The 17,070-nt window shown below is 49.7% G+C and overlaps 1 protein-coding gene and 1 pseudogene across 1 annotated transcript; one reads left to right on the top strand and one right to left on the bottom strand.

Annotated features, from left to right (window-relative positions):
- The first annotated feature begins 5,389 nt into the window (after positions 1–5,389).
- On the top strand, positions 5,390–7,381 carry LOC136457961 (xylan glycosyltransferase MUCI21-like). Its single transcript, XM_066457981.1, has one exon. It carries the CDS (start codon positions 5,584–5,586, stop codon positions 7,267–7,269), a length of 1,686 nt encoding a protein of 561 aa, XP_066314078.1. The 5' UTR covers positions 5,390–5,583; the 3' UTR covers positions 7,270–7,381.
- Positions 7,382–9,097: 1,716 nt separating this feature from the next.
- The window catches only part of LOC136460409 (uncharacterized), a 29,462-nt pseudogene continuing 21,489 nt past the window's right edge, over positions 9,098–17,070 (bottom strand).

The following is a 17,070-nucleotide window of genomic DNA, read 5'->3' as shown; positions in this document are numbered from 1 at the left end:
CACACGGATGACTCCCCGTCTCCCCAGGCTAGATCTAAAGAGACCCAACAGTGAAATCTCCACCGGGAGAGATCAACCGACCTCCTAAGTCGGTCAATTCACTCAGGATAAACACCTAAGATACAGGTCCCGGTCGGGTGTCTCTGACTAGAGCTCTTCGAACCCCATCTCTCAAGACGCCAAGGTAAGCATGTGTTCATTAATACAAACAGTTCACACAAGGGCTAAGCCACGATTGACAAGCGCAGGTACCAGTCGGACGTTTTTGACTGGAGCTCTTCGAACTCCGTCACTCCAGTCATGCAGGCCCCACCACATGAAATCTCTGCCGGGAGACAACCAGAACCTCCAAAGTCGATCGATTCACTCAGGATAAGCACCTGAGATACGGGTAGGAAGTGAAGGGGCGCCCCATGCGGGCCATGCTGACTCCGTCTCGAATGACGAGCACGGGTCCCGATCAGACATTTCTGACTAAAGCTCTCCGACCCCGTCTCTCAGGTCATCAAGGTAAGCATATGTTCATTAAACACAAAACTGTTCACGCGAGGGCTAACCCACGATTGACAAGCGTAGGTCTCGGACGGACGTTTCCGACTAGAGCCCGACGAACCTCGTTGCTCTAGTCTTCAAGGTAAAACACCATCAAAGCCCCTCTATTTCATTACAAATCATTCATACATCCATATGCGCATTCATCTCATACGCTTGAACCCCCCGGACGGTTAGGGCATGAACCGCTCAGGGGCTCGAGAACTAAGCATCGCACGTGCAGCGAAATGCACCAAAATGCTCTGTGTTGCGCCACAAAGCGGTGGCTTGCCTCATTTAACATGAGCAACCAAACAGAGCCAGGGGAGAAAACCGTAGATGAGCACTGTGCGGCCTTCGCTCGGTCTAGCAAACCGGGTCATCTCAACCTTCTCGTTCGATCCTGAACCTCTCAAGCCCACAGAATCTCCATCGAGAGGAGGCCATCAGGCCACCCGGGTCAGTCTATGGAACGACCTAGGCATCTATCGGGCTGAAGGAAAAGGAGTAGTGGAATGCCACAAGAGGGCTATGCCGACCCCATCACGAACGACGGACCGGATTCCACTCGATCACACCCGTTAGCAAGCTCACCGAGCTAGTCTTCGAGCCGGAGCGGTTGGGACAGGCGACGAAACTCAACCCCTCCGGTTTTGAGGAACCGGATGGGGTAGCGCAAAAACGTCTCACAGCCCCCACGAAGGCCCGATAGGGCTCGGGGGTTTAAACGCCATGGGACCGCGACTCCGAATTTGCATCGACGGGATAGGCGACATTCGGCTATGGCTTGGGACAGCGACTCCTTAACTCGCATCGACGGGATAGGCGACATCCGACTATGGCATGGGATCGTAACTCCTTAACTCGCGTCGATGGGATAGGTGACATCCGGCTATGGCTTGGGACCGCGACTCCTTAACTCGCATCGACGGGATAGGCGACATCCGGCTATGGCTTGGGATCGCGACTGCTTAACTCGCGTCGACAGGATCGGCGACATCCGGCTACGGCTCTTGGGACTGCGACTCCTTAACTTGCGTAACGGCTTTAGACGGCTTCACTAACTAAAACTGACTCTTTCGATTCACAGCGAGCATCGACGCCTGGGTCTACTCGTGACTCCACCTTACCCGATCGCATGGCGCGCACCGACGCCAAAGATCGAACTCTGTTGCATCTAAAACTAAGTTATTTCCGTTCACAACACGCACCGATGCTAGGGCTTGTTTCAAAAACTAAAAACTTCCTCGTCCGATCCCCGGCGCGCACCGGTGCCAGGATCATTAAGTTCTATCTCAATCCAATCCCCGCGCTTAAAAACACCTCGGCTGCGCAACGACGCCATGGTTAAACAAAATTCCATCTCAAACTAAAAAACATGCATACACGCCTGCTGAGACAACACCCCCAACCGGTTCGGCCCGAACCGCCTGGGGCTCGGGGGCTACACCCGTGGGTGCGCTCGCGCGCACCCGCTGGCAAGACAAAAATCCCCCAGACGATTCTGTCCGAATCGCCCGAGGGCTTGGGGGCTCCTGTCGGGTTCATAAACCCAGGGTCCCTCAGGGACCGACTTCCACGCCAAGGCTCGGCCTAGAAGAACGGCCTTTTCTTCTTCTAGATCGGCCCGAGAGTCTGAACTCAATAGACCGGAGCACTCGCTTCAGGCCTAGGCCGCCTTCGGCCCATCTCTCCGACCGGAGCACTAGCTCAGGCTCAGGCCGGCTCCGAACAGCCTCTCTGATTGGAGCGCTAGCGTTAGGCCCCAGCTGCCTCCGCATGGCCTCCGCTCGAAAAGCCTGACCCGAGGACCGCCTTCGATTCCAACCCCGTGACTCCGACCCCGCGACCGAGGCTCGCGGGAAGCCTGCTCACCGCTCTTCTCCGACCGACGCACTAAGGGCCGACTAGGGACCATCCGACCGGGGACGCCCGCTCGGAAAGAACCAGAAGGCGTGCGGAGAAAGACAAGGCATGGCTCACAAGTCAACACCACTATACCAGGGACCATACCCTACATGAGGCAGTGCTCTGCAGCCACCCTGACACAAAGTATTGTAGGAGCCGCTAGAAACTCCCATATGGTAAGCCCCCTCCGCGTGTCTCTGGACACCGATTGCGGTATGGGCTCCGGGATTTGCCATACCGGGTGAACATAGCACAGCTCCTCACATGCCACTAGGCATCCATAAGTATTCTACAGGTACCGGCATCATCCTTCCTGAAGAAGATAGCTCGACCTTCCGTACACATCTGACATCCTACAGCGACATCGACAGTATTGGGTGGCTTCAACCATTATCCAGTTTTCATCACCGTAGGCAGCAAAACTTAGAAATATCTGTACTCTCCCCCTCTCACCTGTAAAGCCATCCCCTTCATCTATAAAAGGGATACGCTCCCTCCTACCAAAAAAGATCGAGTTCTTCAAGCTCAGACTCACTAGACCGACATCAACACTCCCAACCGCAAGACCACCTAGTTCCGACCGCGACCCTTCCGGTTGGAGCCTTCCGAACCTCTTGTATACCTCCTCCTTTCTCCTTCTCGTTTGTATCCCCACTACAGACTTCGAGCACCTGGGCTCAGGAATAAAGTCGCCGACCGACCCCGACTGGACGTAGGGCACGTTGCCTGAACTAGTATAAATCCTGTGTCATTGAGTGCTAGGCCACCTCCGATCACAACGTACAACAAAACTATAAATATTTACTAGTTGGTCATTTTCTGCACCGACACTATGAGTTAAAATCCCTATAAAATCTAGACCGTTTGGATGAGAATCTAGGATTGTGAGATTTTTTAATCCGGATTCTCAAAATCCATGGGATCCAAACGGGCCTAAGTGTAAGAGTAGTCCCGACCTAGAAACTATGGAATAGTTTTCATATTTGCGAATTAATACAGACATATGGAAAGTAAGTTCCTAATGGATATTTTCTACTCCATTTGTTCTAAATTATAAGACGCTTTAACTTTTTTTAGATATGTAACTTTTGCTATACACTTGGATATGTACTATGTTTAGATACATAATAAAATCAATCTATCTAGAAAAGTCAAACGTCTTATAGTTTAGAATGCAGGGAGTACAAATACAATGTTCGTCCAATCACATCTCTTTATATTCCGGTTTCTATATAATAAATCATTCACTTCTCTGTCTTCAATATAACTATAGTGGTGTATTAGCCTTTTGCTTAGTTGGTACACTAATTGATGGCTATATAGAAATCATATAATTTCTGGATTGGAAATGTACTAATATTTGGTGTATTTTTTTTGCTACCAAGACAAGTGCATGTGCATCCTTGGACGATGTAAAAACAAAAATTGGATACCCGGAGCCGGAAGCAGCGTGGGCTGGAGGCCGCCTTCATTTATCGCGGTGTTGACTCCGATTCCATGAACCAACATATATATATATATATATATATATATATATATATAGACTGATAATCCTTTATATGTTGGAAGCAAATTCGACCTTGTTTCAACTTTTCGAGAGTGAAACAAACATGAGTAGCAGAGTCTGGTCGAGTAGAATGCGCGGGACTAAGTTAGAAATTTAGGAAGAAAATTCCGTGGCATGGGACTACGTACAGTTCGTTTTGGACGAGATACATGCACATAGTCTGTGCATGTTGCTGGATCACATCTATGCTATGCATGAATGGAATAGATAGAGATGTGTGCATTGTGGGACTGGGAGTCTAGGACCACTTCTACACATGCCTGCCATTGATACATATGCTAGATGCCTAAGTTTTTTACGTAGATGGGAGGAGTTTGGACTCGTGTCGACACAATTTTGTTCCGAAGGTTGTGCACATTCATGGGCCACGATGTGATCGCGTGTATCAGACTCAATTACGGACCAAGATCCGACGTTGAATGCCGCAATCCGGAGTCAAATGGGCGGGATCTGGGGAGAGATTGTCGGTGGGGCGCCAAGGGAAAGAGTGTCCGCCTCGACTTTGGCATTCTGACACTATTGACTAGTACTGTACTTTGGGTCTGTTTGGATCCGTTTCAGATTCTTGGAAACCAGTTTTTGCCTATAGTTTTTAAAATCTGGATTCTGAGAAAAAAAATAGTGAGGTGTTTGGATCTCTTAGTTTTTAAGAATCTAGCTTCATTTAGTGCTCTATAGGTAAAAAAAAACTAGTAAGAGCTAGATATCAACAACTTTCAAATTTTAAAAAATCTGACAAAAACTGACAGAAAAACTGGGCGTTTAGATCCTTAGCTCGTGTTTAGTTCTCTGAATTTGGAAATTTGGGCTACTGTAGTACCTTCGTTTTAATTTGGTAAATAGTGTTCAATCATGGACTAATTAGGCTCAAAACGTTCGTCTCGCAATTTCCAACTAAACTGTGTAATTAGTTTTTTTCGCAATTTCCAACCAAACTGTGTAATTAGTTTTTTTTTTCGTCTACATTTAATGCTTCATGCATGTATCGCAAGATTCGATGTGACGACTACTGTAGCACTTTTTAGGAATTTAGGGTGGTAACTAAAACGCGCTTAGGTACTCTCTCAAAGCCAGATTCACTGGCAAAAATCGGAGTATCCAAACCGGGACTACAGTGCGTTTGAGTTTTGACAGATGCGCCCCTCCTGACACTCTATGTACCACTGACACTCATCGATGTGGCGGCGGCTCATTCAGCGTGTGGTAGCTGGACACGTGTTCATTGACCATAGTAAGACACCTGTAGGCGCACATGCATGCGACGTGCTACTAGAAGAAGCCAGCAGGCAGCTGGGACGCCTCACGCCAGCAGTCCCTGTTTTATCAGCCGGCTTATCGGTTTATCAGCCGACTTTAAAACGCCGAACAGAAACAAAAGTCTTGTATCATCAGCTTGGTCCTTCGCTGCACACATCATCTTCCATAGTTCCATGCTTTTACACCATCGTGAAGGGCTCTAGGCACTAGCAGGAGTAGAGACAAAACACGGCAGCGTCAGTGATCCGTCGCACGCGAAGCGATGCCCCGGTCCCCGGCCCGTTCCGATATTGCCCCGACGAGCAGCTCGCACAAATAGCATGGCGGCGGCCTCAAAGGCGTCGTCCGGCCTCAAGCCGCCCGCCATGGACGACGCAGCTGCAGCAGCAGCCGTCAAGGCCACCAAGGGCGGCGGCAGAGGGGCGTTCCTGCCCCACTTCTTCCTCGTGCTCTCCGTCGTCACCCTGTGCGCCGTCGTCTACGCCCCGCGCTTCTTCGTCTCCGGGCCCGCCCCGTACGGCGCCGTCGTCGTCGGCATCTCCACTCCCAGCTCGACGACGACGAGCCGTACGTCGTCGTCAGCACCACCGCTCGGGCTGGAGCACGTCGCAGGCCGCGGCGATGCAGAGCAGGAACACGGCGGCGCGCTGCATCAGTATCAGCAGGTTGTTCTTGACAACCAGGTGGGCTCGCCGTGCGCGTCCCTGCCCAACCACACCATCTGCTGCGACCGCACCGACTACCACTCCGACGTCTGCTTCATGTCCGGCGACGTGCGCACGGACGCCGCGTCCCTGTCCCTCCTGCTGTTCCCGCCTCCGCGAGCCTCGTCAGCGCCGGCGGAGCCCGGCGCCGCCGCCGTGACGGAGGAGCGGATACGGCCCTACACGCGCAAGTGGGACGCCTACATCACCAAGACGATCCACGAGGTCAGGCTCCGCCGGGTGATGGCCCGGCCCCCGGAGGAGGAGGCCGCTGCCGCTGCGGCGCACCGGTGCGACGTCCGGCACGACGCGCCTGTCCTCGTAGTCACGGCGGCCGGGTACAGCCACAACATGTTCCACGTCTTCAACGACGGGTTCCTGCCGCTGTGGCTGACGGCGCAGCACCTCCGCCGCCACGTCGTGCTCGCCGTGCTCTCGTACAGCCCGCGGTGGGCGGGCACCTACGGCGAGATCCTCTCCGGCCTGTCAAGGTACCACGTCATCGACCTGCTCAGGGACAAGAGGACGCACTGCTTCCTGGGCGCCGTCGTGGGGACACGCTACCACGACTACCTCGCCGTCAACTCCACCAGGCTCCGGGACAACAGGACCATCGTCGACTTCCACGACTTCCTCGCCGGCGTGTACGACGACGACAACCTCAAACCCAAAGCTGACGACGGCGGCGGCAGCAGAAGCAGGACGGAGGAGACGCCGCCGCTGGAGCGGCGGCCACGGCTTGGGATCGTGTCGCGCAAGGGGAGGCGCGTGATCGAGAACCAGGCGGCCGTGGCGCGGCTGGCGGCGTCGGTCGGGTTCGACGTGGACGTCATGGAGACGGCCACCGGGGTGCCGCTCTCGGCGATGTACGCGTCGGTGAGCTCGTACGACGCGCTGGTGGGCGTGCACGGCGCCGACCTGACCACGTTCCTGTTCCTGCGCCCCGGCCGCGCGGCGCTGGCGCAGATCGCGCCGCTGGGGATCACCATGCTCTCGCGCAACCTCTTCGGCGTGCCGGCGGCGAGGATGGGGCTGCACTACGAGCAGTACGACGTGAGCGCTCGCGAGAGCTCGCTGAGCCGCCAGTACCCGGCTGGCCACGTCGTCGTGGCCGACCCGGCGCGGGCGAGGCGGGAGCAGGGGAAGCAGGAGTGGGAGCTTGTGGAGCACGTGTACCTGCGCGGGCAGAACGTGAGCCTGGACCTCGGCCGGTTCCGGGAGACACTGGCCAGGATCCACTCCCGACTCAAGGAGCGACAACAAAGTCAGGTGTCCAGTCCAGATGCATCACCGCAAATATAGGCCCGGTTCAGCTCAGGGGAGTCTCACTTATAAGTTGAGCAGAAGTATATAATAAGCTACTATGTAGAAAATTTGTTGTCTAAATAAATGGAGTGCTTGGCTGTTCTGATTATTTCGGGTATAACATTTTACACTGGAAACCTGAACTTTTCTCAAACTGCGTAGCACTATTTACTACTATTTCTGTGAGTCTATAGCCTTGCAACTGGACCCAAATAAAAGTTTCTATTTGCATCCTGGTCCTTCTTCTTCAATCGACGCACGAGCTCGGAGGGAGCCGGTGGGGGAGTGACCCGGTCGTGGAGGCCGCCGGCCGGAGGCTAGATCCGACAGGGACCTGCTCCCCGCCGTCGGATCTGGTCCAAGGCCGGGCTAGAGGGAGGCGATGACGGTCGTGGAGGCGGGAGCCAGACCGAAGGGAGGCACTGACGGATGGAGCGGTGCCGGGGAGGGAGGTGGCGCCGGGGAGGGAAGCCGCGCCGGAGATGGTGGCCGCGCTGGGGAGGGAGGCCGCGCCAGAGATGGTGGTCGTGCCAGGGAGGGAGGCGGCGCCAGGGATGGACAGAGTGAGCGAACACGAACCCGCGTTCTCCAAATCACACGCCTTGGCTCACGTTTTGGCTATAGGCTATTTCCGTGTATAAGCGGACGCGTGATGGCCGGTCGCGAGCGCGACGCAACCCGTTTGGCGAGATTTTTGGCTCATCTCGGTCGCGAACGCGATAATGAGCGAAACCAAACAGGGCCATAGGCTTGTATACCGGTAGAAATCTTTGCTCCCTCCGTTTCTAAATAGACGCTTATTTGGTGCCTTAAATATGGATATTTTATTTATAAATTTAGTGATATAAATTAATTTATTACTTTACTTGATTATAACACCCTCCGCGTATGTTTACTTGTCCAACTAAGATCTTGTTTAGAAGCACTTTGTATCTACCTGTGTTTTCAAGTGGATTGTGGTGAAACTTAATTTAAATTTCATCTCAAACTGCTCCAACACATATGGATTATGATGGATACAAATGCATCCATACGTGTTTTCTAGGTGTTTGATTGTGTGTTCCTTTAAAAACAGTGACTAAAAACACTGATACACATAATTTCTTTCGTTCGATTATTTTCTTTTCAGTACATAGAATTTTGTATATCTATTGGTCAATGTGGGAATCATCCGTGAACTAAAGAATAATTCAGTTGGATAGATTCCATGTGATGAAATTGACACCAAATGTTGGTCCAAAAATTGCCAAACCTCAACCCTCTAGCCCTAACTCGAAATTTGAAGCTCAATGTATACCACAAAGGAAGAGGATTATCAAGCACAAATATTATTGCTGATTGAAAGATTTGGTGTTCTACATATTTGCCCCCACTTGTCATGGACTTCACATTAAAACACTTGTCAAGCTCAAAGCTGTAGATCACGTCGACCGCTACAACTTTCATATTGATCATGTCAATATTTGATTGCGTTTGGATATTCTCATATTTAAATTTCAAAGTCTGAGAGTTTAAAACACATATTTGGTCCTCCAAACAATTTCAAACAAAAATCTTGTCGATTACAGAGTTATAGATTGCATTGAGAAATACAATGGTGTAGACTATGTTAACATCAGAGGTTTGTTTTAAAATTGTAGATTTTAAATTACAAAGTCTAAGGATTTAAAATGATTTTTGGGCCGAAAATTTCAAATAAAACAATTGTCAACTACAAAAGTTAAGGGTTATTTTTATGGATACCATTATAATTTTTGATGCTCAGAGAAGTACCGTTACTATTCATCTATTCTGGATCTTGCCATTATAATTTTTCTTCCATTTGAAATATGCCACGGTATACGTCTGAATAGGCCTTGGGCCCAACTAGGTGTACATAGTGTCATTGTATTTTCGTAGAGACAAAACTACCCTCCCATCCTACTATCTCTATGACACTGACGTGTGGACCCCACTAGTCATCTTCTTCATCCTTCCTTTCCCATCTTCTCCATGGCAGATTGGCAGCATCTTCCCCAACTTCTCCAACTCCATGACCCTGGCCGCGCCCCTCCCTCACGCACTCGGCCATGGCGACAGAGATCCCGTGCAGGAGATCCGCCCGCCATGGCGGCGCAGGAGATTACACTGCAGCAGGCGGCCGGGCTCGCGAGCAGGGAGCGAGCCGGCCACTAGCATGAGCGAGCAGGAGCGCCAACGTGAGAAGGAGCGGCGGCGCGAGAAGGAGTGGCAGCGCGATCAGGAGCGACGCGAGCAGGAGCGGCGACACGAGTAGGAGCGAGTAAGCGCGAGCGCGGGCCAGCTGTCGGCGTCGAGGAAAGGCCATGGCGGGGCGGACTTCCCGCGCGGCCATGGTGAGAGGCCGAGCTCGCGAGCGTGAGCGGAGCCGGCGGCGAGGCGCGAGCCAGCAGGAGCGGCGGTGCGAGTAGGAGCGAGCAAGCAGGAGCGACCGCGGGCCAGCTGCTGGTGTCGAGAAAAGGCTTGGCCGGTGCTCCCGCGCGGCCATGGCGGGAGGCCGGGCTCGCGAGCGCGAGCGCAGCCGCGGCGCCGACGGCGAGGCGCGAGCGAGCAGGAGCGGGCCAGCTGCCGGCGTCGAGGAGAGGCCTGGCTGTCATGGGTGCTGTCATGGAGGTGGGTACGGAAGGAGCCGGCTAGAGATGGACACCATGTTCGCACGATTCGTATCGGTGATGCTTACCAGTTAGGATACAGTGTTTTTTGTCACAGCAAAATACCATCAGTCGATTTATAAGCCACGTAAATGATCCAGCGAACACGGTGCCTGGAAACATGCTGGGAGCACTCAATTTCTGCAGAATCCGAGACGAGGGAAACGATCGAGCTGACGATGATGCGGTGGTTAGTGATCAATTACCCGGTGCCAGTCACTAGGGTTCATCTTGGGCGCCAGGACCCTGACCGTCCGAACCGCAGCAGCGGAACGGAAGCCAGGCATGTCGCACTCCTTCTCCGGCGGCTTCCCGACGACGTGCCTCGTGTACTCCGTCACGGTGGCCGCCGGCGCCGTCTCGTTCCGGACGCGGCTGAGGAAGAAGGTCAGGGGCCGGGCGCACGCGCTGTCAGGCCTCCAGGGCCGGGTGTTGAACACGAACAGCCCGTCGCCGGCGGCTGTCTTCCTCAGGGACTCGAACGTCTGCAGCCGTGCAGCGGGACCTCCAGCTCATGGGCCGTAACGGGCCACGGGTACACCTGCGGCTAGGGATGAAAACGGATAAGATACGGACGGATATCACTGATATTATATTTGTTTTCATATTTCTGTTCAGATTTGGATTCGAATACGGATATTGTCAACTATGTTGGATATGATATGATTGATATCGACATTATAAATATGCGATTTGAGTATTCGGATACGGTATCGGATGTTGGATATCCGAACTCGGATACGGACGGATCACAACTCCTCTAAATGGATTCGGTTTCGAATACGGTCGAAAAATATTGGTACCGTTTTCATCGCTACCTGCGCCGTGTAGCCCCACGCGACCGAGACGGACCAGCTGTGGCCGGACGGGCCGTCATGGTGGTAGCAGATGGTCTGCTGCATCGTCCGGGCCAGGCCGCGTCGACCAGTGACCGCACGGCGTCCAGCAAGGTCCCCCGCTGCGGGCTGATGGGCTGGATGAGGTCCAGGTGGTGCAGCGACACCAGCGGCGCCACCGGATGGGCCGCTAGGAACCCATACGCGTCGCCGCGGAAATCCAGCTGGTGGAAGCCCGGCTCGCGGGTGAGCGGGATGCCGAGCTCGCTGAGGCAGGCATGTACGCGCTCGTCGCTGCCAAACAAGTCCCTGTACCGGTCGAGACAGCCGCCGCCGACGCGGTCGAAGGCCTTGGCGAGCTCCGCCGCGGCCGGGTAGCTCACCGCGAACCCGCCGCCGCCGAACGCCATGCCGTACGAGTGCGCCACGTCCTGCGCCACGCTCTCCGACGGCGCGCCGACGTAGTACATCTCCTCGTGGAGTCGTGGTCGTACTTGCGGAGCACGGTCACCAGGTTGTCCGGGAAGAACACTGTGTCGTCGTCGCCCATCAGGAACCACCGCACCTCGCCGCCGTTCTCCCCTGCTGTGCCGTTCGCGACGGCCGCAAAGGAGTCCGCCACGATGCTGGCCACTCACCAGTCATCTCCGACGTTGCTATTTATAGGGACGACTCACTCACCAGCCACTTCCAGCGTTGCTATTTGTAGGGACGGCTGGTGATTGAGCCGCCCCTACAAATGTCCTCGTATAAATAGCTCCAATTTGTAGGGCGGTTCAATCACCGGCCACCCCTATAAATGACTTAAATATAAAACAGCTGCAACACATTCTTACTCTTCGGGGCACTTACTCCAACCCGTAAAAGAAAGGTGGGGAGGCCTTAGGCACCTCTCAAAAATTGCTCTACTAAGCGGGGAAGGTTTTGATCTCAAATTCTTTGGTGGAGAGGTTGTAGAAGATAAGAAAAATTCTATTCCACACTTTTTTAAGTTTTAATGGTTGGTTAGTGAGTAATTAGAGTTTTACTTTTCTCTCTCTTCTATGGTGCTTGAGCTACTTATGAAGCAAATTAGACCTAAGTTTTAAATGTACTAGGGTAAATTAGGGAGGGGAACAAGATCATACCCTTATTTTGTCCATGTTTCTTGATTTTAGTGAACAATTAGTTAGTTTTATGGATGTTTCATGTGCATATGGATCTAGATCTAGGGTTTGATTTTTTTTATTAATTTCATTTTTTAAATTTATGTTTGACGAAATTGGACTAGGGTTTGTATGAAAGATATTGGGTAAAGTATAATTGTTGTTAATTGTTATCTTTGAAATTATTTATTGTAATCAATAAATATGTATTTTAATTATTTATAGATAAATGGGTCATTAATTAATTTTTCTCTACCATGGTGTGTTTTTATGTTTCATGTAATTATATTAGATTTATATTCATATATATCTGAAGTATATACAATTATTCTCAAGTAATTATTAATTTGATTTATTTTTATATATATCTGAATAAATAGTCCTTTAATGTTTGTTTTGTTGTTGTTGTAAAAGATGGAGTAGAGGAACTCTTGGATGTATGGTTCGTTAAGGTTCAAGGCAGGTTTCCATGAAGAGGTGGATAAATTTATTGAAGCCGCAAAAAAGCAAGCAACGACATTGAAAGAGAATAAGGATACAATTATTTGCCCCTCTAAAGATTGTAAGAATTATATGGCATGGACAGATGTGACTATCATAAAATCATATTTAATTATGCAAGGATTTGTTGAGGACTACACAGTGTGGATTCATCATGGTGAAACGGTTATTGTTAACGACAAGGATGAGGAGGAATACGACGACGAAACCATTGAATCCCTGTCCCAATATTCAACAGAGCTTAATGCACGAATGGATTTCGAGTTTGGCAATGAACAAGGTGATGATGCTGGTGGTTGGGATGGTAATGACGAAGATGGTGCCAATAATGATGGTGGAGCACGTGTCAGGGGTGAAGATGATTTGGAGGACATGATTCGAGCCCTTAGACCAGAGATTTTACTAAATAGCCCGAAAGGTCTAAAAACTTTGAAAATAGTGATAAAAGCATCGAAGGAGATTGTGTATGGTGTTGAAAAGGGTTGTCCGACACATTGGACATTGCTATGTTTTGTGCTTGAGATGCTCATCCTGAAGGCCAAGTACGGCTGGTCAGACTGTAGTTTTAATGATCTATTGCATCTCCTATCATGGGTGCTGCCACAACCAAACTCAGTTCCTTCCAACACATACCAAGCGAAGAATGTCATAAGTCCATTGGCAATGGGGGTTGAAAAAATCCATGCATGCCCCAATCCATGCAGCGTAGATTTTCAACACGCCAGCACTATTCACCCACGGAAAAACCTGTTCACCATGGAAAACATTGTTCATCCGAGAAGCACGCCACGCACAGGCAGCTGCTTTTGACCCGTGGTCTCCTCCTCCATTGATTCCTTGACCGCTCGTTTGCCTCCTGCATGCCCCAACGAACGTCGTCCTTCTTTAGTATGCATGTCAGATAATCTTGGATGATCCAAGGAGGTGAACTTTATTATGATGAACTGGATAAACATAAATATCTATGAGTATTGTTAGAATATAAATAAATTATTGAGAGCACAGTATAAAAATGATTCGTTGTGGGTTCAATGTTTATCCACGAATGAACTTGTAAACACTGTCCTTCAGAATTACTAGTATGTAGTAATTTGCACACAACTGCCACCTTTTGGCTTCTGAAAGTTGCCCGCCACGCACCATTGATCGGTAATTAGAGCAGTGCTCTTCTGTAGTACGAAGTCAACACTGTCCACTACGTCTTGCACAGTTTATCGGGGAAAATACTATTATGGTCCATGCCCCATATGCCTGCTCTCCTCTCCTCCTGATGACTGATGAGATGAGCCTACTAGCTACTACTAACTTGCACTGCTGCATGCCTATATCATATGACTCCTCATAGTAGCATGCATTACATTACCTGATGATGAGTCAAGGGTCAATGTGCCAAGGGGCAGCGCAGGGCAACCTGCATGAATGAACCAGCGCCCACCGCCAAGCATGTTTAGCCCAAAGCACACTCTTGTCCTGACGTGCTCGTAAGTCCAAGACCACTCAAAGTCCATCATTTGAATTAATTCACTCATGACCAAAGACCACACCACTGCACACGGCATGGAGCCAGACGACAACCCTGCCAACTCGTTCTGTGCTTCCTGACTAACTAGCTCATCGTGACCACTCACCAGTGCTATATATATGGTTCTGCTCCGCTCTGCGCAAGGCAAGCAATTGCTAAGCTCTCTGGTGTCTCTTCTCTTGTATTGCCTCCGCACATCGATCACCGTAGGCGGCACTTCGTTCAATTTCGAGGTAGCTAGCCTACAAGAATTCCTTCATCCTCCTTCTCTATTATTTCCTTGACCCGTGGTCTCATCCAGTATTTCTAGACTCACAGTCACGTGCTAGTCAACAAGTCCAATAGCGTGATTAGCCTCCTCCAACAATATCATTTTCTTCATCTCTAGAGCTCATTTGAATTTATTTATTTATTGTGAAATAAATTTTGTTAGATTCCTAAATTCATGATCTATCTGTTAGTGTAATTAGTTCATATAGTTCAATGATACCTTTAGGGTTACTTTATTATTTTGAAATGCTTATTATTATTATGGTTATTTAGAGAATGAATTTTTGTGATGCATGGTAGCTAGTGCACCTTGTTTTATTATATAGTAAATTGATATTAACAATAAGGATGCCTTTAGTTGCTAAGATAATACATGAAATGTTTCATACCTGTTTAGTGAGAATAATAGGTAACTTTGCGTATTAGTCATTAGAGTTAGCTTAGTAGCTTAGTAGATGTATTCTTATTTTAAGAGTTGTTGTATTACTAAGCATTGCATCATCATCACTGCATGCATATAGAGAACGCGCCACTAGAAATCGTGACCTTCGGCGAGCAGGAGTACGACGAAGTCGTCGAAGAGTACGAGGAGGAGATCCTCGTACAGGAGGACGTTCCGGAGCCGCCCGTCACTGACTTTGCTGACACCGTGCCCACTAAAGGCAAGCCCCGGTGCATAACCCCTATTTTAAATGATAACTGAATATATATCAATGATGTGCATTTACGTTACAGGCATTTTATGGAAACTACATGCATAAATATATCTACCTATGAGTCCTACTAGTACAGGTCGAGTAGTTGCTATGCTCAGGATATCGGTAGCGTGAGTAACCTGCCGTTACTCGCAAATAGGTGATAAATATGATCACTTATGATAAAATGGTGGAAAGGAAAATGGTGACCGGGCAGGGATATGGTTGGGTTTTGGTGGGTGTAAAGGGTTGTGTCCTACGGCCAATAGGGCATAGCTCGGTTATACTTTTTCCCTGTCCGTGTCGATTAAGGACCGGTCGTTGCATAAGGCATCGTGGGCAAGTCACAGATTTATTATCCTGAGTGCATACTTGGGTGTGGGCACAGGGAAGACTTGTTGCTCTCTTGTCATGGATCTGGCTCTTTCCAGACCGACTGATGGGAAGAGGAGGTGGTGGAGGTTCTTGCACCACACTAAGTCTGGGACTCTAGAGTGGGGGCTTAGAGTCCAAGTTTGGACGGGGACCTGGACACCCGGGACAGGAGAGTGATGGGTTAGTCCTGCTTGTGCTTGGGGTACAAGCGGGATGTGTGTTTTCGGGGCACCCAGCTAGGCACATTGATTCGCGAATCGCTAGGCGATCCGGTACGGCTTGTCTTGTGTTTAGCACCGTAGTAAGAACTGAAAGTGAAAGAAGAAATAGAACTGATTGCTCAACTCTTGCTTGAAAGTAGAACATGTGCTTATATAGACTGGCTAGATGATAACTTAATACGACTAATAATAATAATACATAACTAAGGACTCACTATTAGTATTGCTTTCTGCCAAAAGAAACCAGCAAGCCATATAACTTATCATATTCCTTGGAGTCGGGAAATTATTCCCACTAGTCGGATAAGTCTTGTGAGTATATTGTGTACTTAGGGTTTATTTACCCCTATTGCAGGTGATGCATGAGAAGTACCTTGTGTGGAGGATTCTTCTGGTGGGCTCAGATGGATCCTCGTCCCTATCGCTAGATGTTTATTTTTAAATTCTGTTGTTTATCATTCCGCACTCTGATATTTGGTATTGTAATAATGTACTTTTAAGAAACTCTGATGTATGAAATGGATAAGTATTGTAACTCATTCTCATTATTGGATCCTTGGGAAAAATGTGGATCTTTTGGGTTCTCCCTTGGGGTGTGCCCGACGGATACCGCCCGCTATAGCTTGCTCTCAGGGTGCTTAGTGTCTGGTGGACGACGAGCACCTTCGTAAGTGTGCTATTTTGGGCGGTTCTACCACAGTTGGTACTAGAGCCAATAATGGTTACGAGTTCCATCACTCTTTTTCAAAACTTAAAAATTTGACCAACAAAAGTTTTGCGAAAAGTAGGATGCGATTATATTAGGTAAATAAATATAAGCCCTAGAAATATGGTATATCTAGGATAGCGGCACTGGTTTTATCTAATCAGTTTTTTGTAGGTACACTGACTTACGTTGCGTAAGAAATCACTTAGTATACGGAAAGTGAGTGTGCGATGTGCCGAAAAGTTTTCCGAATGCCGCTATATTCTGGCTTAAGTGAACGTTTAGGTCCAAGCATGCATCATGATAATAGCATCTTACTTCAACTGAAATCCCCCTTCATGTATAATTGAATTAGTAAATTTATAGGACTAACTAACGAAAAGCTTTAATAAATGTGCTGTTATTTCTCTAATCCCTTGACTCTGATCGGGAGGGTGCTCTAATGGATGGTTCATATCTCTTATAGATGAATCTAAGGTCTGGACATAGGAGCACTAGTGTGGGGGTAGCTCATAGTCTTGGCGAGGGCCAATGCAAGAGTGGCCGGGCCCATGAGCCCAACGGGGAGAGCCATGGGGCTCCACTTCTGGCTCCTCCTCCGCCACTTCTGGCTGCTCGTCGGGAGTCAGCTGCTGCTCACCAGGAGACAGCTCATGCCATGGACATTATGGCATAGGCTGTCGTGGGCCTCGCCCATGGAGGCCATGGGGGCAACGGTGGGAATGGGGGTGGTGCCCACCGCCCTGAGGGACATTCTTCTTACTAGGACTTCCTCAAGACTCACCCACCCACGTTCACGCCATCTAATGAGCCCCTAGAGGCGGAGCACTAGCTTCGCACTCTAGAGCAGAAATTTTG

The sequence above is a fragment of the Miscanthus floridulus genome, chromosome 6 (assembly GCF_019320115.1).
Source record: "Miscanthus floridulus cultivar M001 chromosome 6, ASM1932011v1, whole genome shotgun sequence".
NCBI lineage: Eukaryota > Viridiplantae > Streptophyta > Magnoliopsida > Poales > Poaceae > Miscanthus > Miscanthus floridulus.
Note: the sequence above shows the minus strand (reverse complement) of the source record. Positions and strands in the feature narration are given on the sequence as shown.